This window comes from Mytilus trossulus, chromosome 2, assembly GCF_036588685.1.
Source record: "Mytilus trossulus isolate FHL-02 chromosome 2, PNRI_Mtr1.1.1.hap1, whole genome shotgun sequence".
In the NCBI taxonomy this organism is placed as follows: domain Eukaryota; kingdom Metazoa; phylum Mollusca; class Bivalvia; order Mytilida; family Mytilidae; genus Mytilus; species Mytilus trossulus.
Window position 1 is genome coordinate 38850942 of NC_086374.1, and position 17746 is coordinate 38868687.

At 30.9% G+C, this 17746-nt stretch overlaps 1 protein-coding gene across 1 annotated transcript in view; it reads left to right on the plus strand.

The window, feature by feature from the left end:
• LOC134707168 (serine/threonine-protein kinase 11-interacting protein-like) overlaps window positions 1-17746 on the plus strand; it is a 43964-nt gene that overhangs the window by 9010 nt on the left and 17208 nt on the right. Inside the window, exons 5-14 of the mRNA XM_063566721.1 lie at window positions 831-902; window positions 1525-1654; window positions 2905-3008; window positions 3550-3642; window positions 4114-4155; window positions 9767-10031; window positions 10534-10833; window positions 12753-12884; window positions 15875-16158; window positions 17127-17298. Of these exons, the coding sequence (XP_063422791.1) occupies window positions 831-902; window positions 1525-1654; window positions 2905-3008; window positions 3550-3642; window positions 4114-4155; window positions 9767-10031; window positions 10534-10833; window positions 12753-12884; window positions 15875-16158; window positions 17127-17298 (1594 nt within the window). The remainder of the gene's footprint in view (window positions 1-830; window positions 903-1524; window positions 1655-2904; window positions 3009-3549; window positions 3643-4113; window positions 4156-9766; window positions 10032-10533; window positions 10834-12752; window positions 12885-15874; window positions 16159-17126; window positions 17299-17746) is intronic.

A 17746-nucleotide genomic window follows, 5' to 3' on the forward strand; every position in this document is an offset into this window, starting at 1 on the left:
CAATGTAATTGTCAGATACAATGTAATTGTCAGATACAATGAAATTGTCAGATACAATGAAACTGTCAGATTCAATGTTATTGTCAGATACAATGAAATTGTCAGATACATTGTAATTGTCAGATACAATGTAATTGTCAAATTAACGGAGGACATTTGAGCGAAAAAAATAGGACGTTTGAGTAGAACCCATTGGAGCGCCAGAATTTTTACCCATTTTAGAGAAAATTGAAATTGCCAAAGCCCATTTTAGCGAAATAATTTTAACCCTTTTTAGTAAATGAATAATATATAATAAATTAAAAAATGTTTAATAGACTCAAGACAGCACAATATAAAACATGTCCATTAAAATTTAGCACTAATGTTAAAAGTCTGTTCTAGTCTGGAATTTATAACCTAGAGAACGTATGTAATGGGTCTAGATATACCCTCTGTACAATACTGTTAATAGAATTACATTAAAACTGCTCTTTCTCTTTATCTTTTCTTGATCGTGGTGCACATTCCTCCCATACTTCGTATCTTTATATATGTTGTTGTTTGTAATGTGCTATCGAATATACAGGTGAGCAGATTAATCCAGCGCTTAAATGGGCTCTAATGTTTGCGCTCAAATGTCCTGCGCCCTTGTCAGATACAATGTAATTGTCAGATACAACGAAATTGTAAATGATATGAAATGATATATGCTGTTGGATTTCTTAGATTATATTGTGTTTACTGTTAAGGTAAATACAGAAATTTTAAAGGGATTCCATAAATGGAAAAAAATGTCATACGTCAGCTTTGCAATGATATATATTTTTAAACTCATTGTATAATTTCAGAGACTGCTACCTGTATTAGAAGTAATAGACATTAGTCATAATGATTTAGAGAGAACAGAAAATTATTTAGAGGTAATTCCCTATTAAGATATATAAGAATGTTTTATAGCTTTCCTATCACATTCTACTGTTCTTGCAGATTTGAACCATAAAATGTATAAATACGAAGATGTGGCATGATTGCTAATGAGAATACTCTCCACAAGAGACATAATGACACAGAACTTAATAACTATAGGTCATGGTACAGCCTTCAACTATGAGTATAATTCATACTGCTTATTCAGCTATAAAAGGCATGGAAATAACAAATCTAAAACCTTATCCCAAACCCGGAACAGTGGTGTAACAATACAACATAAGAACAGATTATGAAAATCAGTTGAAAAAGGCTTAACTCATCAGATCTATACAAAGCAGTAATACATCTAGCAAAAACACAGAGTGGGTGTGGCTGGGTACTTGATAATTGAATTATGATTTTATGGTGGTATTAAAAGTCACAACTTTAAGCTCTCTGTCTAAAAGTTTTGTTAATGTTGAGCAGCTTTGACTATCTGACTCATAATGTTAAAAAACAGAATGCATGTTTTAGATGTCTGCCATTTATGATATATCCTATATTTTTCAAAATTATTAAAGAAAATAGAAATATTGTTTAAAACGAGTAATTCAAATCCTGTATATTTAACAGCACTTGACGGACATCACAAGAGTAAATTTAGGATTTAACAGATTAGACAGTATTCCATCTTTTTCACTGACAACCAAATCAAGAATAAAGACATTAGTTCTAAGAAATAATAACTTGGATAATATAGAAGGTATTGTATCTAGTCTTATTTGTAATTCATGCAATAGAGAGAGTTATCACTTCTTAGTCATTAACTGTTTTGTTTTACAATTGTTTTGGGATTGAGCATTTTTAAAGTTTAGTTGAAGTAATTGACATTTGAATAATTCAGCTGGAGCTGAAAGAGAATATCCAAAACCATTTAAGGTCAAATGTGCCTGAAAATCATTTTTACTTCATCAAGAACAGTTTCAGTATTGGTTCTTTTATATACTTGACTCTTTATTGATTTAACTGTTCAGTAAATATCAGAAATTGTATATTCAGTATGCCAGGTTTTTCAGTGGATTTGTTTTGTCATTTACACACTACATGTATATCATTTTTAATGAATAACTTTAAAACAGTATTTTGAAGTTGGTGATAAGTTTATGTTAAAACAACTGCATCAGTATTGACTTCATGGTGAAAATTTCACTGAAAATACTTGTCTCAAACCTTTAATAAAATAGTCTAAAGCAAAAAGTATATCCTCCACCTAAATTGTTTTGCCTTCAAAACACATGCTTTCAAAAAATCTTCAATGAAAGTAGAAATCTCTGTCCCAATTTTGAGCAATCACAGTTTCTATTCAGGTAGACTAAATTTAACAAAAGACACTTTCATCAGAAAAAAAAAATAATCATATTTATCGTCCTCGAGTCGATTTCACATAAAAACTAAAATTGATCATAAGTATACTGAAATGTTCATGACTTACTACAAATCTTATTCGTAAGTTTTTTTGTGAAATTGACTCCTAGCAACCTATTAAAATTTAATTGATTACAAACCTAGATACACATGTAAGTACGAAATTATACAATTTTATTTTTTTCTTGAATAATTAAAATTTTGTGTTTAACAGAACTATGACATATTTAAACAATATACTTATCATATGTGAAGTAACTATTCTTAATATCTTTATAAAAATATAGTATATATGCCAATACACATAATAAACACATAATAAACAGCGCCTGCCTCTGATGAATGTTCTTTATGGACCGAAACTGGTCAGGCTATGAAACATCACCAGGCACTGTTAGTTATGTGTATTGGCATATATACTTTATTTTTATGCTGTTCCATTTTCCCTGCTGATACACATAATTAATATGGCTTCTACTAATGACAGCTCCATTTTGAGTTGATGTGTTTAGAGACTACTTATGTCAGTACACCTTTCCTATATTGCATATTTACATCTTTATACAAATCTATGTAAATCTATTGCAGGTATAGATGATTTAAATAGCTTAGAAGAACTGGACTTATCTGAGAACTGTCTCTGTGATCATTCATGTTTGGTTGGCCTTGCAGAGCTAAACAGGCTGAGAATGGTAAGTCATATATCGAAGAACTGTTGGTGTGGAATAGCCAATATGATGATTTTTGTGAAATTCAGATGTTTACTACAATTATTAAAAATGTATAACTTACTTTGATTCCTTTCACGGATTTGGCTTTACTTTTTGGACCTTTTGGATTATAGCTCTTCATCTTTTATATAAGCTTTGGATTTCAAACATTTTGGCCACGAGCATCACTGAAGAGACATGTATTGTCGAAATGCGCATCTGGTGCAAGAAAATTGGTACCGTTAATTTTTTTACTTAAAAAAGTAACTTGTAAATATAAGATTTCCCAGGAAAATATTTGCCTGTAAAGTTGGGACCAGAGCATTTATTCTTAGAAGTTCTATGTAATTTTTATGGACATCAATATGCAAGTTTCAGGCAAAATTTAAGTTTATTCATTAGTATGTCGTTATAACAATTTCTTGTTTCAGTTGGTCATAATTGTCCTTACAAATAACTGAATCTCTTTTACTTTAAGACATAGTATAACTCACAAATAATTGCTAATATTGCTTTTTTGCAGTTAAGTTTACAGGGTAATCCATTGTCCTTCCATGCTAGTCACAGACCACTGACAGTACAGTATATTTCTATAGCTGCAGGAAATAATTTAGAAGTAAGTGTTATACTTATATATTATTGTTACACTGGTTCAAGGGTCAGGAAACATTCATATTACCATTCACAACTGGGTTAAGGGTTAAAATACAAATCACTGAAATAAAACTCCTTACTCCAGACAAATTGAATTTGGAAATGTGTGGCATTCAAGAGTTATGGAACTTCAAACCGACCTGTTTTATTCTTGCAACAATTTCAATATAAATACAATGGTCATATAGCCCTGGACATAGTTGTTTTAAGCATTGCTGTATTTTAATATTGAAGAAGCAGATTAAACATTTCATGAATATGCAAAAGACAAAAAAAAGAGAAAAAAAAGTTACAGTGAGGGGGATCAAATAAGACTAATGTTTGTAAGTTATCAACATAAAATCAAAAGGACAATTATAAAATGGTAGAAACATGGTAGAGAGAAAGGGTTCAAATAACAAACCATATAAGAACTAAAATTATCTTATTTCAGTTTACTTTAGATGGGAAGAAAATAACAGCAACAGAAAGATCAGTAAGTATAGTGTAAGCAAACTAAGGAATTCTATAGGACTCTCATACAATGCTTAGGGAATGCTTAGGGAAATAAGTAAGATTCAGTACATCTCAAAACATGAATAAAGAAATAGGTTTAACCTCCATTAAATCTTTAAGAATGAATAATGAAATCCATTAGGCAACTAGTAAATCACAAAGAATGAGTGTATACAACTTAACAAGTCCTAATAATTTCATCAGTCTTTTGATTTTCAGATGAAATTTTGTGAAATTCAGGTAGATTAACTGTATACTACCAACTTGGATTGTAAAATAGCAGTTCACAATAGGTCTAGTTTTTTTGCTTAAAAATCTGTAAATTTGAGACAAATTGCCAATTAATGGGTTTGTAATTAGGAAAAATAGATCGATTAATTGCATTATTCATACTGATTATATATATGAGTACTAAATAGTTGTTTTTGTTTAAATCAAGTTGTCGACTTATCCATTTAAGGGGAGATAATTCAAATAGCAATTTTTTTATGGAGAGATGATAGATAAATTTCTATTTGTTCTTGTAGCAGGAAAACAAGGTCGGTGACACATTTTTTTCATACCATTATTTTAAAGTCTATTTTTAAATCTAACTTATATTTTATTTCAAAATTCTAGTATGTATATTTCTTTTTTTCATGAGCAATCTAATCTATGCAAATTCGGGAAATTTTGCACATCTTGTAGCATGGTGACCCGTTGGGGCATATTATGGTATATAAATGTCTGTCTGTCTGGCGTAAACATGTCGTACCCTAAGTTGAGAATGAAATATCAAAATTTCATGAAACTACATTAAATTGTTTCATATGATGTTCAAACGATCTGTATATGTTTTAAAAACTTTTTGAGTTATTAGACATTGTAACTAAAACAGGGGTGAATTTTTATGCCCCATTTATGGGCATTACGTTTTCTGGTCTGTGTATCCATTTGTCTGTCTGTTTGTTCGTCTGTTCATTCGTCCGTCCATCCATCTGTTCGTCCTTTCGTCTGTCCCCCTTCAGGTTAAAGGTTTTGTTAAAGTTTTTGGTCAAGGTAGGTTTTGATGAAGTTGAAGTCCAATCAACTTGAAACTTAGTAAACATGTTCCCTTTTTTCCATTTTCATGGTCCAGTAAACATAGAAAATGATAGTGCAGATGGGGAATCCTTGTACTTGGGACACATTCTTGTTTTTCATTTGTGGCGCCTTATCTCAAAAACGATTTATGATTATAACTTACAGCTAATACATTAATGCTAGCAAGACAAATCTTTGTTTGACCTGCTTGCTTTGCTTGTATCAATGTTTGCTCAAGCATGACAATTAAGATAGGCGGGGCTTTAGATTGTATACATCATTCTTAAATTTTATTGGACGGTTATGTTTGAAGTTAAGGACACTAAATTTTAAAACATCACAGGATGACAAATATAAAGTGCAATCGTAGAAATGGAAACCAAAAAAAATGTATTTGTTTTTTCTCGAAGATATGCATTTTCATCATCCAACTGAAAAGACTGTCGTCAAGTACTTTTAGAAAAGCAAAATAACTATTCGAACACACCTACTCTGATTTAGTGATTCATTACATAGGTATTTCATTTGACCCATATATTTCATCTTTTAGTACTGTGATTTGTTTATGTTATAAAGTCAACCTGCAGCTTTGCTATATAAAAATGATAGAATCAGAAGCGAGATGATGTATCAAATGTGCTTTCTTTTTGCGTTTTTTAGACAAATTATTCATCTCAAACACATCCTAACATAAAGAGTTCGCTCGATTTTCTCTTTTTGATACAATTGTTACCAATTTTTTTTTCTTTTTTTCTTGAGTCACGTAATTGAAGGACATACACTGAAATAAGTAAACTTATAGATAGATATGTTCTCCGTCCGTATTAATAAAAAAAAAAAGGGGGAAGTATTTTCTTCATCCAACTTGATAGATAACCATGTCGTCGACTTACATCTAACTGTTCTGCTTAACTATGTAATAGATAAATTAAAAACTTATGCAAATGGTTGGTTTTATTTACATTAAAACACTCGTATTGGAGAAGAAAATTGTTATTTTATTTGTTTCTATTCACTTTTAATTTTTTTTTTACTAAAGTAAACATAACAGAAAGCACTTATCGCCTTCTCTATAAACAAAGAATAATCAGTTTGAAGGTTTACAATCAAAAATTAATCCAAAGTGCGCAATATTCAATAACAATAGACATAATGAATAAACTAATTAAGTCATCCCCCCTAATTAATTTATCCCTTTTATTAGAAAATCAAGTGCACCTTCTTTATTAGGGTGTGTTTGATATGAATATTTTGTGTTGAAAACGTACAAAGAAAGAATATTTGATACATCATCTCGCTTTAGATTCTATCATTTTTATATAGCAAACTACAGGTTGACGTTATAACATAAAAAAAATCACAGTACTAAAAGATGAAATATATGGGTCAAATGAAATACCTATGTAATGAATCAATAAATCAGAGTAGGTGTGTTCGGATAGCTTTTTTGTTTTACTAAAAGTACTTGACGACAGTCTTTTCAGTTGGATGATAAAAAAAATGCATATTTTCGAGAAAAAAAAAATACAAGTGTTTGGCTTCCATTTCTACGATTGCGCTTTATATTTGTCATCTTGTGATGTTTTAAAATTTAGTGTGACTGTCCTTAACTTCAAGCATAACGTCCAATAAAATTTAAGTATGATGTATACAAGCTGAAGCCCCGCCTATTTTAATTATCATGCTTGAACAAACATTGATACAAGCAAAGCAAGCAAGTCAAACAAAGATTTGTCTTGCTAGCATTAATGTAAAAGCTGTAAAACTTTTCACACTTCTTAGTTATACTAATCTAAAGATCTGTATACTTTTTGGGTTTGATTCAAAATTTCATTTTAGAGATATTGAGTTTTTTGTAAAAAAAAAAAAAAAAAAAAAGCCATATTTCAAAAACAATAAATGATTATTGCTTTAAACTTTACACACTTTTTAGTAATATTAATCTAAAGATCTGTTTACTTTTTGGTGATGGTTCAAAAAAATTTGAGTGTTTTTGAGTTTTTTGTAAAAAAATAGGGGGTTTTCAAATGTTGTGCTGTATGTCAGAAGCTATTTATGATTATTGCATAAAAATTCACACACAAGATGATGGTGGTATCATGCGCTCAAGGTGCAGCTGTTTATTATTATATAGTTTTTAAAATAGCATGGAAGAATCAACATTCTGGTTGAGTATAAGAAAATTGTATCTAAGGAAATATATACAGATGATCCACCCTAATTGAAATTTTAATGGAATGTCTTGTACCAAAATCTAGTTTGAATTGGATTTTCATCATTTTAACTTTTATTATAATGATACATGTACTAGTTTGTTGGAAAAACTTTTTTCTTTAGGGGGGATGAAGCATCAGGGTGTTCACAGATGATAGACAGAATACTGCTTTTAAAATTAATATTGAATACTTAAACTGTATTTTATTGTCTGAATATTTTCTTAATTTTGGTTCTCAGACCCCTTTTTATACGACCGCAAATTTTGAAAAAAATTTCGTCGTATATTGCTATCACGTTGGCGTCGTCGTCTGCGTCGTCGACGTCGTCCGAATACTTTTAGTTTTCGCACTCTAACTTTAGTAAAAGTGAATAGAAGTCTATGAAATTTTAACACAAGGTTTATGACCATAAAAGGAAGGTTGGTATTGATTTTGGGAGTTTTGGTCCCAACATTTTAGGAATTAGGGGCCAAAAAGGGCCCAAATAAGCATTTTCATGGTTTTCGCACTATAACTTTAGTTTAAGTTTATAGAAATCTATGAAACTTTGACACAAGGTTTATGACCACAAAAGAAAGGTTGGGATTGATTTTGGGAGTTAAGGTCTTAACAGTTTAGGAATTAGGGGCCAAAAAGGGACCCAAATAAGCATTTGTCTTGGTTTTCGCACCATAACGTTAGTATATGTAAATAGAAATCTATGAAATTTAAACACAACGTTTATGACCATAAAAGGAAGGTTGTTATTGAATTTAGGAGTTTTGGTCCCAACAGTTAAGGAAAAAGGGGCCCAAAGGGTCCAAAATTAAACTTTATTTGATTTCATCAGAATTGAATAATTGGGGTTCTTTGATATGCCGAATCTAACTGTGTATGTAGATTCTTAACTTTTGGTCCCGTTTTCAAATTGGTCTACATTAAGGTCCAAAGGGTCCAAAATTAAACTTAGTTGGATTTTGACAAAAAATGAATCGGTTGGGTTCTTTGATATGTTGAATCTAAAAATGTACTTAGATTCTTGATTATTGGCCCAGTTTTCAAGTTGGTCCAAATCGGGGTCCAAAATTAAACTGTGTTTGATTTCATCAAAAATTGAATAAATGGGGTTCTTTGATATGCCAAATCTAATTGTGTATGTAGATTCTTCATTTTTGGTCCTGTTTTCAAATTGGTCTACATTAAAGTCCAAAGGGTCCAAAATTAAACTAAGTTTGATTTTAACAAAAATTGAATTCTTGGGGCCTCTTTGATATGCTGAATCTAAACATGTACTTAGATTTTTGATTATGGGCCCAGTTTTCAAGTTGGTCCAAATCAGGATCTAAAATTATTATATTAAGTATTGTGCAATAGCAAGTCTTTTCAATTGCACAGTATTGTGCAATGGCAAGAAATATCTAATTGCACAATATTGTGAAATAGCAAATTTTTTTTTAATTGGAGTTATCTTTCTTTGTCCAGAATCAACTTAAATCTTTGTTATATACAATATACAATGTATATTCACTTTTTACTACCAACTGATAAATTTAAATAATCTTTGCCATTCAGTGATAACAAGCAGTTTTTTTACATCTTCATTTTAAATGAGTAGTTATTGTTGCAAACTCCATTAGAATATTTTAATTGAGATTAGTTTTGGAATAAGGGAGAGGGGATGTGATTAAAAAATTGGGTCAATTTTTCTCATTTGAAATTTCATAAATAAAAAGAAAATTTCTTCAAACATTTTTTTTTTGAGAGGATTAATATTCAACAGCATAGTGAATTGCTCTAAGAGAAAACAAAAAATTTAAGTTCATTAGAACACATTCATTCTGTGTCAGAAACCTATGCTGTGTCAACTATTTAATCACAATCCAAATTTAGAGCTGAATCCAGCTTGAATGTTGTGTCCATACTTGTCCCAACCGTTCAGGGTTCAACCTCTGTGGTCGTATAAAGCTACGCCCTGCGGAGCATCTGGTTGAAATTTATTAAAAAAATTTATTTATCTAACTTAATGACACTTGACATGTGATTTTATTTATTTGAGATGCTGTGTTATGTATCTTTTATATATTCTTCTTTTCACCTTCCTGTATTCTAGTTTTGTACATGTGCATAATGTGTTTAAACAAAAAATGAATTACTAATAGATTGTTTCAAACACTTTAGCTAAAATTGTTTTATCTGGAACAGCCTTCCTAGCCTTTTTCCACTGATATAATTCATTATTCAGTATGTTTAGAAATCTACCAAATACTGTAGGTTAAGGTTGAAAATATTTATGTGTGAAATGAACACCATTTTCATTTTTTTTTATAAATTTAGCTTACCCAAAGAAGTGTTTTGAACCTTTCAAGACGACCATCATGGGAATCACAAAGCTCTACAATAAATGGCACACGACAAAAGGAAGTTGTCTCGTCATCTTACACATTTGATGAGTCGGATGATATAGCTACAAATTTAAGGAGAGGCTCTCCAAGGGGATCAAGAAGAAAGAGAAAGCCTCGTCCAAAAACAGCCCTTATTTCTGATGAAGAAATAATAGATTCCTCAATGAATGAATATTCTTCACCAGAAAGTTCAAGAGGTGAGTTATATGAGACACCCTTTTGGTATAAAGAATTGCTTGTTAGTCTGTGACTTAGTCATGATTCATAAAGTATGATTACCATCAAGTTTCGCCTTTTTTTGGGGGGGGGGGGGTTGGTTTAGGGTAAAAAGAAGGTTAACAATCTGAAAATACTTATAATTTTTTACTACTGTAAATTCATTATTATTCCTTAGATACCAATTTTCATGGATGTCTTTGGTACAAGTGAACCATGAAATTAAATATTCAAGTAATAACAAATTGTCTGTAGGTTTGTATACAGACTTCAGCAAAACAACAAAATTAAATATGCATGAATTTGTAAATCTTCCTTTATCCACGAAAATTGGTACCCACTAAAAATAAATGAATTCACTTAATTAAAAGTTAAAGATAAAGGAATATATCATGACTTATATATATTAATACTACAAAATTACAGAAATTCATCATCTTTTGTATATACCTGTATAATATGATTTTAATGTGTATTTTTAAGCCCCTTCCCCAGAAAAAGAAGATGAACCTGATACAGCTCAATCAACCAAGGAAGAAATCCAAATGCTCCGTGATCACTACGGTGTCAACTGGTTACAAGTTATAGCTGCCAAAAAGGAGGAAGACACACTTGCTTCTTCATCCAGTAGTAGAGAGGTCGATAAAACAGAGGACGACATCTACTTAAATGAAAGTGTAGCAAATCTGAGTGTTTCTGGTTCACATAAAGAGACACAGAATTATACAGAGGTCACAAACAAGGACACAGAAGATGATATTGAAGTTTTACCTGAACCAACAGGTAAAGTGATTGTATTGTTTAAAGATTATAAGAAATTCACTTGCATATAATATATTTGTTCCAGACCGTATGAGTATTTGGACTGTACGCGTATGGTCTGGACCGTATGCGTACTTTTTCAAAATACTCATACGGTCGGACCGTACGCGTACGGTCTCATTAATATTAAAAAGTTGGTCAAGTTTATTAGATACAAATGCATAAAGCAGATCAACATAACTAAACTATCAAATTAATATAAAAAAAGTTCAATTGCAATTGAAACAAAAACTTTATATTTTAACTTTTTTTTAATTCACGCTTATTTAATATGTTAATCTCTTGTATTAAGCATGTCGATCAGTAATACAGATTAATTGTATTATGATCACTGAAACTTAAGATATCGGAAGTAAACATAATGTGGGAGGTCAATTGTTTTAGAATATTTAGCAACTTTACAAAAAAATGCAGATGCAAAAGAACATGTATGAACTGCATACATGAAAATGCTAAAAATATTATGTACGTTACTTGAATTGTGTCACCTTGGGCGAGAGTACCAAAATAGGATTCAGATATACTATTGAACAAATACCTAATTTCAATTGTTCGTTCGTTCATTTTATCTATCTTAATTGTAATAAATAATCAATAACAATTTGTAAAACAAAAAATAAAGATTGTTTCAATTTAACCCACATGATCAAATAACATGTATGGGCAGCTGGTACTGGACCATACGCGTATGGTCGGACCGTATGAGTATACGTATACGGTCCGGACCGTATGCGTACGGTCCAAATACTCATACGGTCTGGAACATATTGTTTAAAGACTATAAAATTAGGAATTCAGAAATTCACTGTATTTATTTGCATTAAAAAGGGACGTTTTTTTTTCTCAGAAGGACCAGGTCTATCCCATTGCCATTTCTACCAATATGGTATGGTAAAGCATAGTAAAGCAGTTATTGCTGTTTTTGCAAATTTTAGGAAAATTGTTCCAAATAATAAATTTTAATCAAAAGTTAACAATTTTGAATTTGAAGTAGAAATCCATAGAAACTCTTTAAAAATTGAATTATCAATATCAGTTAGAGTTATATTGACAGCAATTGTATAAAATTAAATGTCATGAAAAATAAACACTATGCTTATTACCGCAAAACTTACATCAAGTACACATTTGGATTGCGTCACTTTTACCACTCTAGAGTTATATATCTTTATATGCTTTATTTGCAGCACTACTGAAAACAACATACAAAAATCAAATAACTGTTAATCAAAGATTGAAATGCAAGAACATTATAATTTAAAAACATAACAAGTCATGAGTTTATTTCATATCAGTTTTTGGTAAAAATTAATTTCAAGGAGAGACATATAGATTCCTACACTGCAACAGGTGTATTACGATATTTCTCCACTCGAGACAGTTAAATTTTATTATTTAAAGCATGAGGCTGGCCGAGCTCTTTAAATAACTAAAATTTAACTGTCGAGAGCGGAGAAATACCTTAATACACAAGTTATAGTGTTGGAATCTGTTTCCCTAATGATTTTTATCCTTCTTTTTCAAAGATTTTCAGAAACTTGTGTTCTTTATATGCGACTTCATCAGGCATTGTCACCTTTTTTCATGGCGTCTCAATAGGAAAATTCAGAAGAAAACAAAACATTTAGACGTCATAATCAAATTTCGACTAATCATTTGCCGAGAACAGATTTTTCACTAGTGAGGAGAAATATTTTTCTCACACCAGTCAGGAAATGTAGAAAAAGCACAAAAATTAGAGAAATAGCGATCTTGCATTGTGTTAGCAGCAGCATCCTTTACTTAACATAAAGGTTCAGTCTATTGTTAAACATTTTTTTACACATTATTAACTTTGTCAAACCTTTATAGAATTATATATTATTTTGTCTTTATTATAGTAAGTGAAGAAGACACTGTGCAGATGAGACAGAAACCCAAAATACATAGTTTTTATAGTATTTATAAAGATACAAGTCTTCAAGGGTCAGAATGGAATAGAATTTCTCAGGCAGAAGAGTCCGAATATTATGGTATTATGAATATAAGTGCTAATTTCTTTATTTTAAAGTAAAACTAGATATTATGGCCAATAAAAAAAAACATCTGTTGTTTTTATAGATTCAGGAGAGGTCATTCTCCATTGTTATAGAAACTTTCTTGGAATTTTTGTCATTTGAGTCCTTGATCTATTTTTGCTGATTATGTATTATATAATTAGCTTTGTATACAAATGTTACATTTTACATTTAACAAGAGCTGAACATGAACCATTTTTATACGACCGCAAAATTTGAAATTTTTTTGGTCGTATATAGGTATCACATTGGCGTTGTCGTCGTCATTCTCCTCGTCTGAAGACATTTGGTTTTCGCACTCTAACTTTAGTATAAGTAAATAGAAATCTATGAAATTCCAACACAAGGTTTATGACCGTAAAAGAAAGGTTGTAATTGATTTTTGGAGTTTTGGTTCAAACAGTTTAGGAATTAGGGGCAAAAAGGGAAAAAAAAGTAACTTTTTTTTTGTTTGATTTCATCAAAAATTGAATCATTGGGGTTCTTTGATAAGCCAAATCTAACAGTGTATTTAGATTCTTAATATTTGGTCCTGTTTTCAAGTTGGTCCAAATTTGGGGCCAAAATTAAACTTTTTTTTGTTTTATTTTAATTAAAATTGAATATATGGGGGTCTTCATTATGCTGAATCTAACCATGTATTCAGATTTTTATACGACCGCAAATTTTGAAAAAAATTTCGTCGTATATTGCTATCACGTTGGCGTCGTCGTCGTCGTCGTCGTCGTCGTCGTCGTCGTCCGAATACTTTTAGTTTTCGCACTCTAACTTTAGTAAAAGTGAATAGAAATCTATGAAATTTTAACACAAGGTTTATGACCATAAAAGGAAGGCTGGTATTGATTTTGGGAGTTTTGGTCCCAACATTTAAGGAATTAGGGGCCAAAAAGGGCCCAAATAAGCATTTTCTTGGTTTTCGCACTATAACTTTAGTTTAAGTAAATAGAAATCTATGAAATTTTGACACAAGGTTTATAACCACAAAATAAAGGTTGGGATTGATTTTGGGAGTTTTATTTTCAACAGTTTAGGAATAAGGGGCCAAAAAAGGGCCCAAATAAGCATTATTCTTGGTTTTCGCACAATAACTTTAGTTAAAGTAAATAGAAATCAATGAAATTTAAACACAATGTTTATGACCACAAAAGGAAGGTTGGTATTGATTTTGGGAGTTTCGGTCCCAACAGTTTAGGAATTAGGGGCCAAAAAAAGACCCAAATAAGCATTTTTCTTGGTTTTCGCACCATAGCGTTAGTATAAGTAAATAGAAATCTATGAAATTTAAACACAAGGTTTATGACTATAAAAGGAAGGTTGGTATTGATTTTGGAAGTTTTGGTCCCAACAGTTAAGGAAAAAGGGGCCCAAAGGGTCCAAAATTAAACTTTGTTTGATTTCATCAAAATTGAATAATTGGGGTTCTTTAATATGCCGAATCTAACTGTGTATGTAGATTCTTAATTTTTGGTCCCGTTTTCAAATTGGTCTACATTAAGGTCCAAAGGGTCCAAAATTAAACTTAGTTTGATTTTAACAAAAATTGAAACCTTGGGGTTCTTTGATATGCTGAATCTAAAAATGTACTTAGATTTTTTATTATTGGCCCAGTTTTCAAGTTGGCCCAAATCAGGGTCCAAAATTAAACATTGTTTGATTTCATCAAAAATTGAATAATTGGGGTTCTTTAATATGCCAAATCTAAACATGTACTTAGATTTTTGATTATGGGCCCAGTTTTCAAGTTGGTCCAAATCAGGATCTAAAATTATTATATTAAGTATTGTGCAATAGCAAGTCTTTTCAATTGCACAGTATTGTGCAATGGCAAGAAATATCTAATTTCACAATATTGTGAAATAGCAAATTTTTTTTTAATTAAGAGTTATCTTTCTTTGTCCAGTATAGTAAGCAAGAAATATCTGCAAGAATTTTTTTTAATTGGAGTTATCTTTCTTTGTCCAGAATCAACTTAAATCATTGTTATATACAATATACAATGTATATTCACTTTTTACTACCAACTGATAAATTTAAATAATCTTTACCATTCAGTGATAACAAGCAGTTTTTTTACATCATGTATTTAAATGAGTAGTAATTGTTGCAAACTCAATTAGAATATTTTAATTGAAATTAGTTTTGGAATAAGGGAAAGGGGGATGTGAATAAAAAATTGGGTTAAATTTTTCTCATTTGAAATTTCATAAATAAAAAGAAAATTTCTTCAAACATTTTTTTGAGAGGATTAATATTCAACAGCATAGTGAATTGCTCTAAGAGAAAACAAAAATTTTAAGTTCATTTGAATACATTCATTCTGTGTCAGAAACCTATGCTGTGTCAACTATTTAATCACAATCCAAATTTAGAGCGGAATCCAGCTTGAATGTTGTGTCCATACTTGCCCCAACCGTTCAGGGTTCAACCTCTGCGGTCGTATAAAGCTACGCCCTGCGGAGCATCTGGTTAATATTTGGGCCCGGTCGTCTAATTGGTCCACATTGAGGTCTAAAGGGTCTAAAATTGAACATTATTTGATTTCATAAAAAAATGAGTTCTTGGTGTTCTATAATATGCTGAATCTAACCATGCATTTAGATTTTGGATATTGGAACATAATAGGTAAATGTTCAATTTATAATTTTTTTAAAGTTTTTAAGTTTAAGTTCTTAGACCACATTCATTCTGTGTCAAAAACCTATGTTGTGTCAACTATTTAATCACAATCCAAATTCAGAGCTGTATCAAGCTTAAATGTTGTGTCCATACTTGGCCCAACTGTTCAGGGTTCGACCTCTGTGGTTGTATAAAACTGTGCCCTGCGGAGCATCTGGTTTGTAATGTTACCATAAAAAAAAGTACATATTGTTTTTCTAACAGGAGCTGAAAGTGAATCACTTATTGTAATGATAACCTCAGAAAAGTAACACATTGTTTATTAACAGGAGCTGAAAGTGAGCCATTTATTGTAATGTTACCCTCAGAAAGGTTAAAACAGCTTATCATCAGTGTTAACAACAGATATCTGATAGAAAAAGATCTAAATGGTCAAATTGTGGAACTTTTAGACTTAAAGTGTATGGTATCATTCTTAATCTCCATGGAAACAGTTGATCATGAGAATATATCAGAAGAGATTTCACTTCCTGTTTGTAAGATTAAGTTTGACTATACAAGGAAGGATAGAAGAGATAGAACATATGTAATGGAGGATGCTGATATAGCCAAGGTAAGTCAAGATATAAAAGATAATATAGTGTTATTAACTCGCTGTTTCTGTATTGGCACTGGTATAGATTCAAGGTTTGCTGTATTGGCCTCGAGACCCGTAGGGTCGAGGGCCAATACAGCTGACCGAGAATCTATACCAGTGCCAATACAGAAACAGCTAGTTCATAACACTTTTATTAAATGATTATAAGAGAATTAAAAACCGGAAGTGAACCCATGGGCCAATACAGCTTTTTTCCCGCTTTTTTCTGTATTGGCCCTGTTTTTTCCGTTTCAAAACTTTAAGACGTTACAAAACATTGCACATCATTTAACCTGTTTATTTTATGACTTTAATTTAAAAAATATTATACAAATGTTTTTATGCATAACGATACTTCCAAAGTTAAGTAATGGCGTCAGAAAATTGAAAACCGGAAGTGAACGTTCTGTATTAGCCCTAGGGCTAATACGGCTTTTTTCCCGCTTTTTCAGATTGGCCCTGTTTTTTCCGTATTGGCCCTGTTCGAAGAGCAATATTTAATCTTGATTTATATCGACAGTGGAACGTTTTTAGTATTGCACATGCTGATTTATCCGTATTAGGGCTTATTTGCTCATATCATTTAATAATAGAATGTATTGTTGCTATTGATCTTGACAGTGGTGGATGGAATACCTAGTATTTGTACATGTACTTTTATCTATTTAGTTTTTTGGTTCTCTTTTGTCATACATAACCTAAAGGTGCTTAAAATAAATATGGATATTATAAGGGTCAGGATATAGCAAAGAAATATAGATATTTTCCTACTTTAAGTTATAGCCAAAACTATGGATATTGTTCTTCCTCATGACATATCTAAAACATGGATAGTTTACTTTCATAGAGTATAGCCAATTCTTTCTGCATGTTATAGCAAAATGTTTACCCATTAAAAATAATTCAGGTTTTAAGTATTTACATCATGGATTTTAATATTTCAGGAATTTCAAAATTTACTTCAACCCTTTATTGATGCCAAAGATGTTGAGAGACAGATGAAAGATCTGCTACAGTGTTTGAAATGCTCCAATCAGTTTGATAAATCTGCTGCAGAGATTAAAATTCAGGTTCCTGACAAAAAACATTTTAATTCCTACTCTAATATGAGTAAAGGTAAGATAGTATTAAGTATAATGTCAAGAAATGGATTTGATCACTTTAGACAAAAATTTAAAGAATTGCACATCATATAATATTTTAATATAGTAAAAAATCTGCCATTAGTGCACACAGAAGATAATACAAATGATCTCTACATAAAACCCTTATTCCCTTCACTGTTTTCATATATATTTTGTATACAACATTAGATTTCCAGTAAACTGAGGCAGCAATGCTAAGGTATCCATATATTTCTTGATTTTTATGACTCTCCCATAACAGAGAGGACATTAAGTTTTACCCTTGTTTGTCTATACACTCATCTGTACTTCCAAAAAAAGGTTTCCGTTCTCTAACTTTAGTTTGTCTTTACCAAATGTTATGAAACTTATACATAATAGATATAGAAAGATGTGGTGTGAGTGCCAATGAGACAGCTCTCCATCGAAATAACAATTTA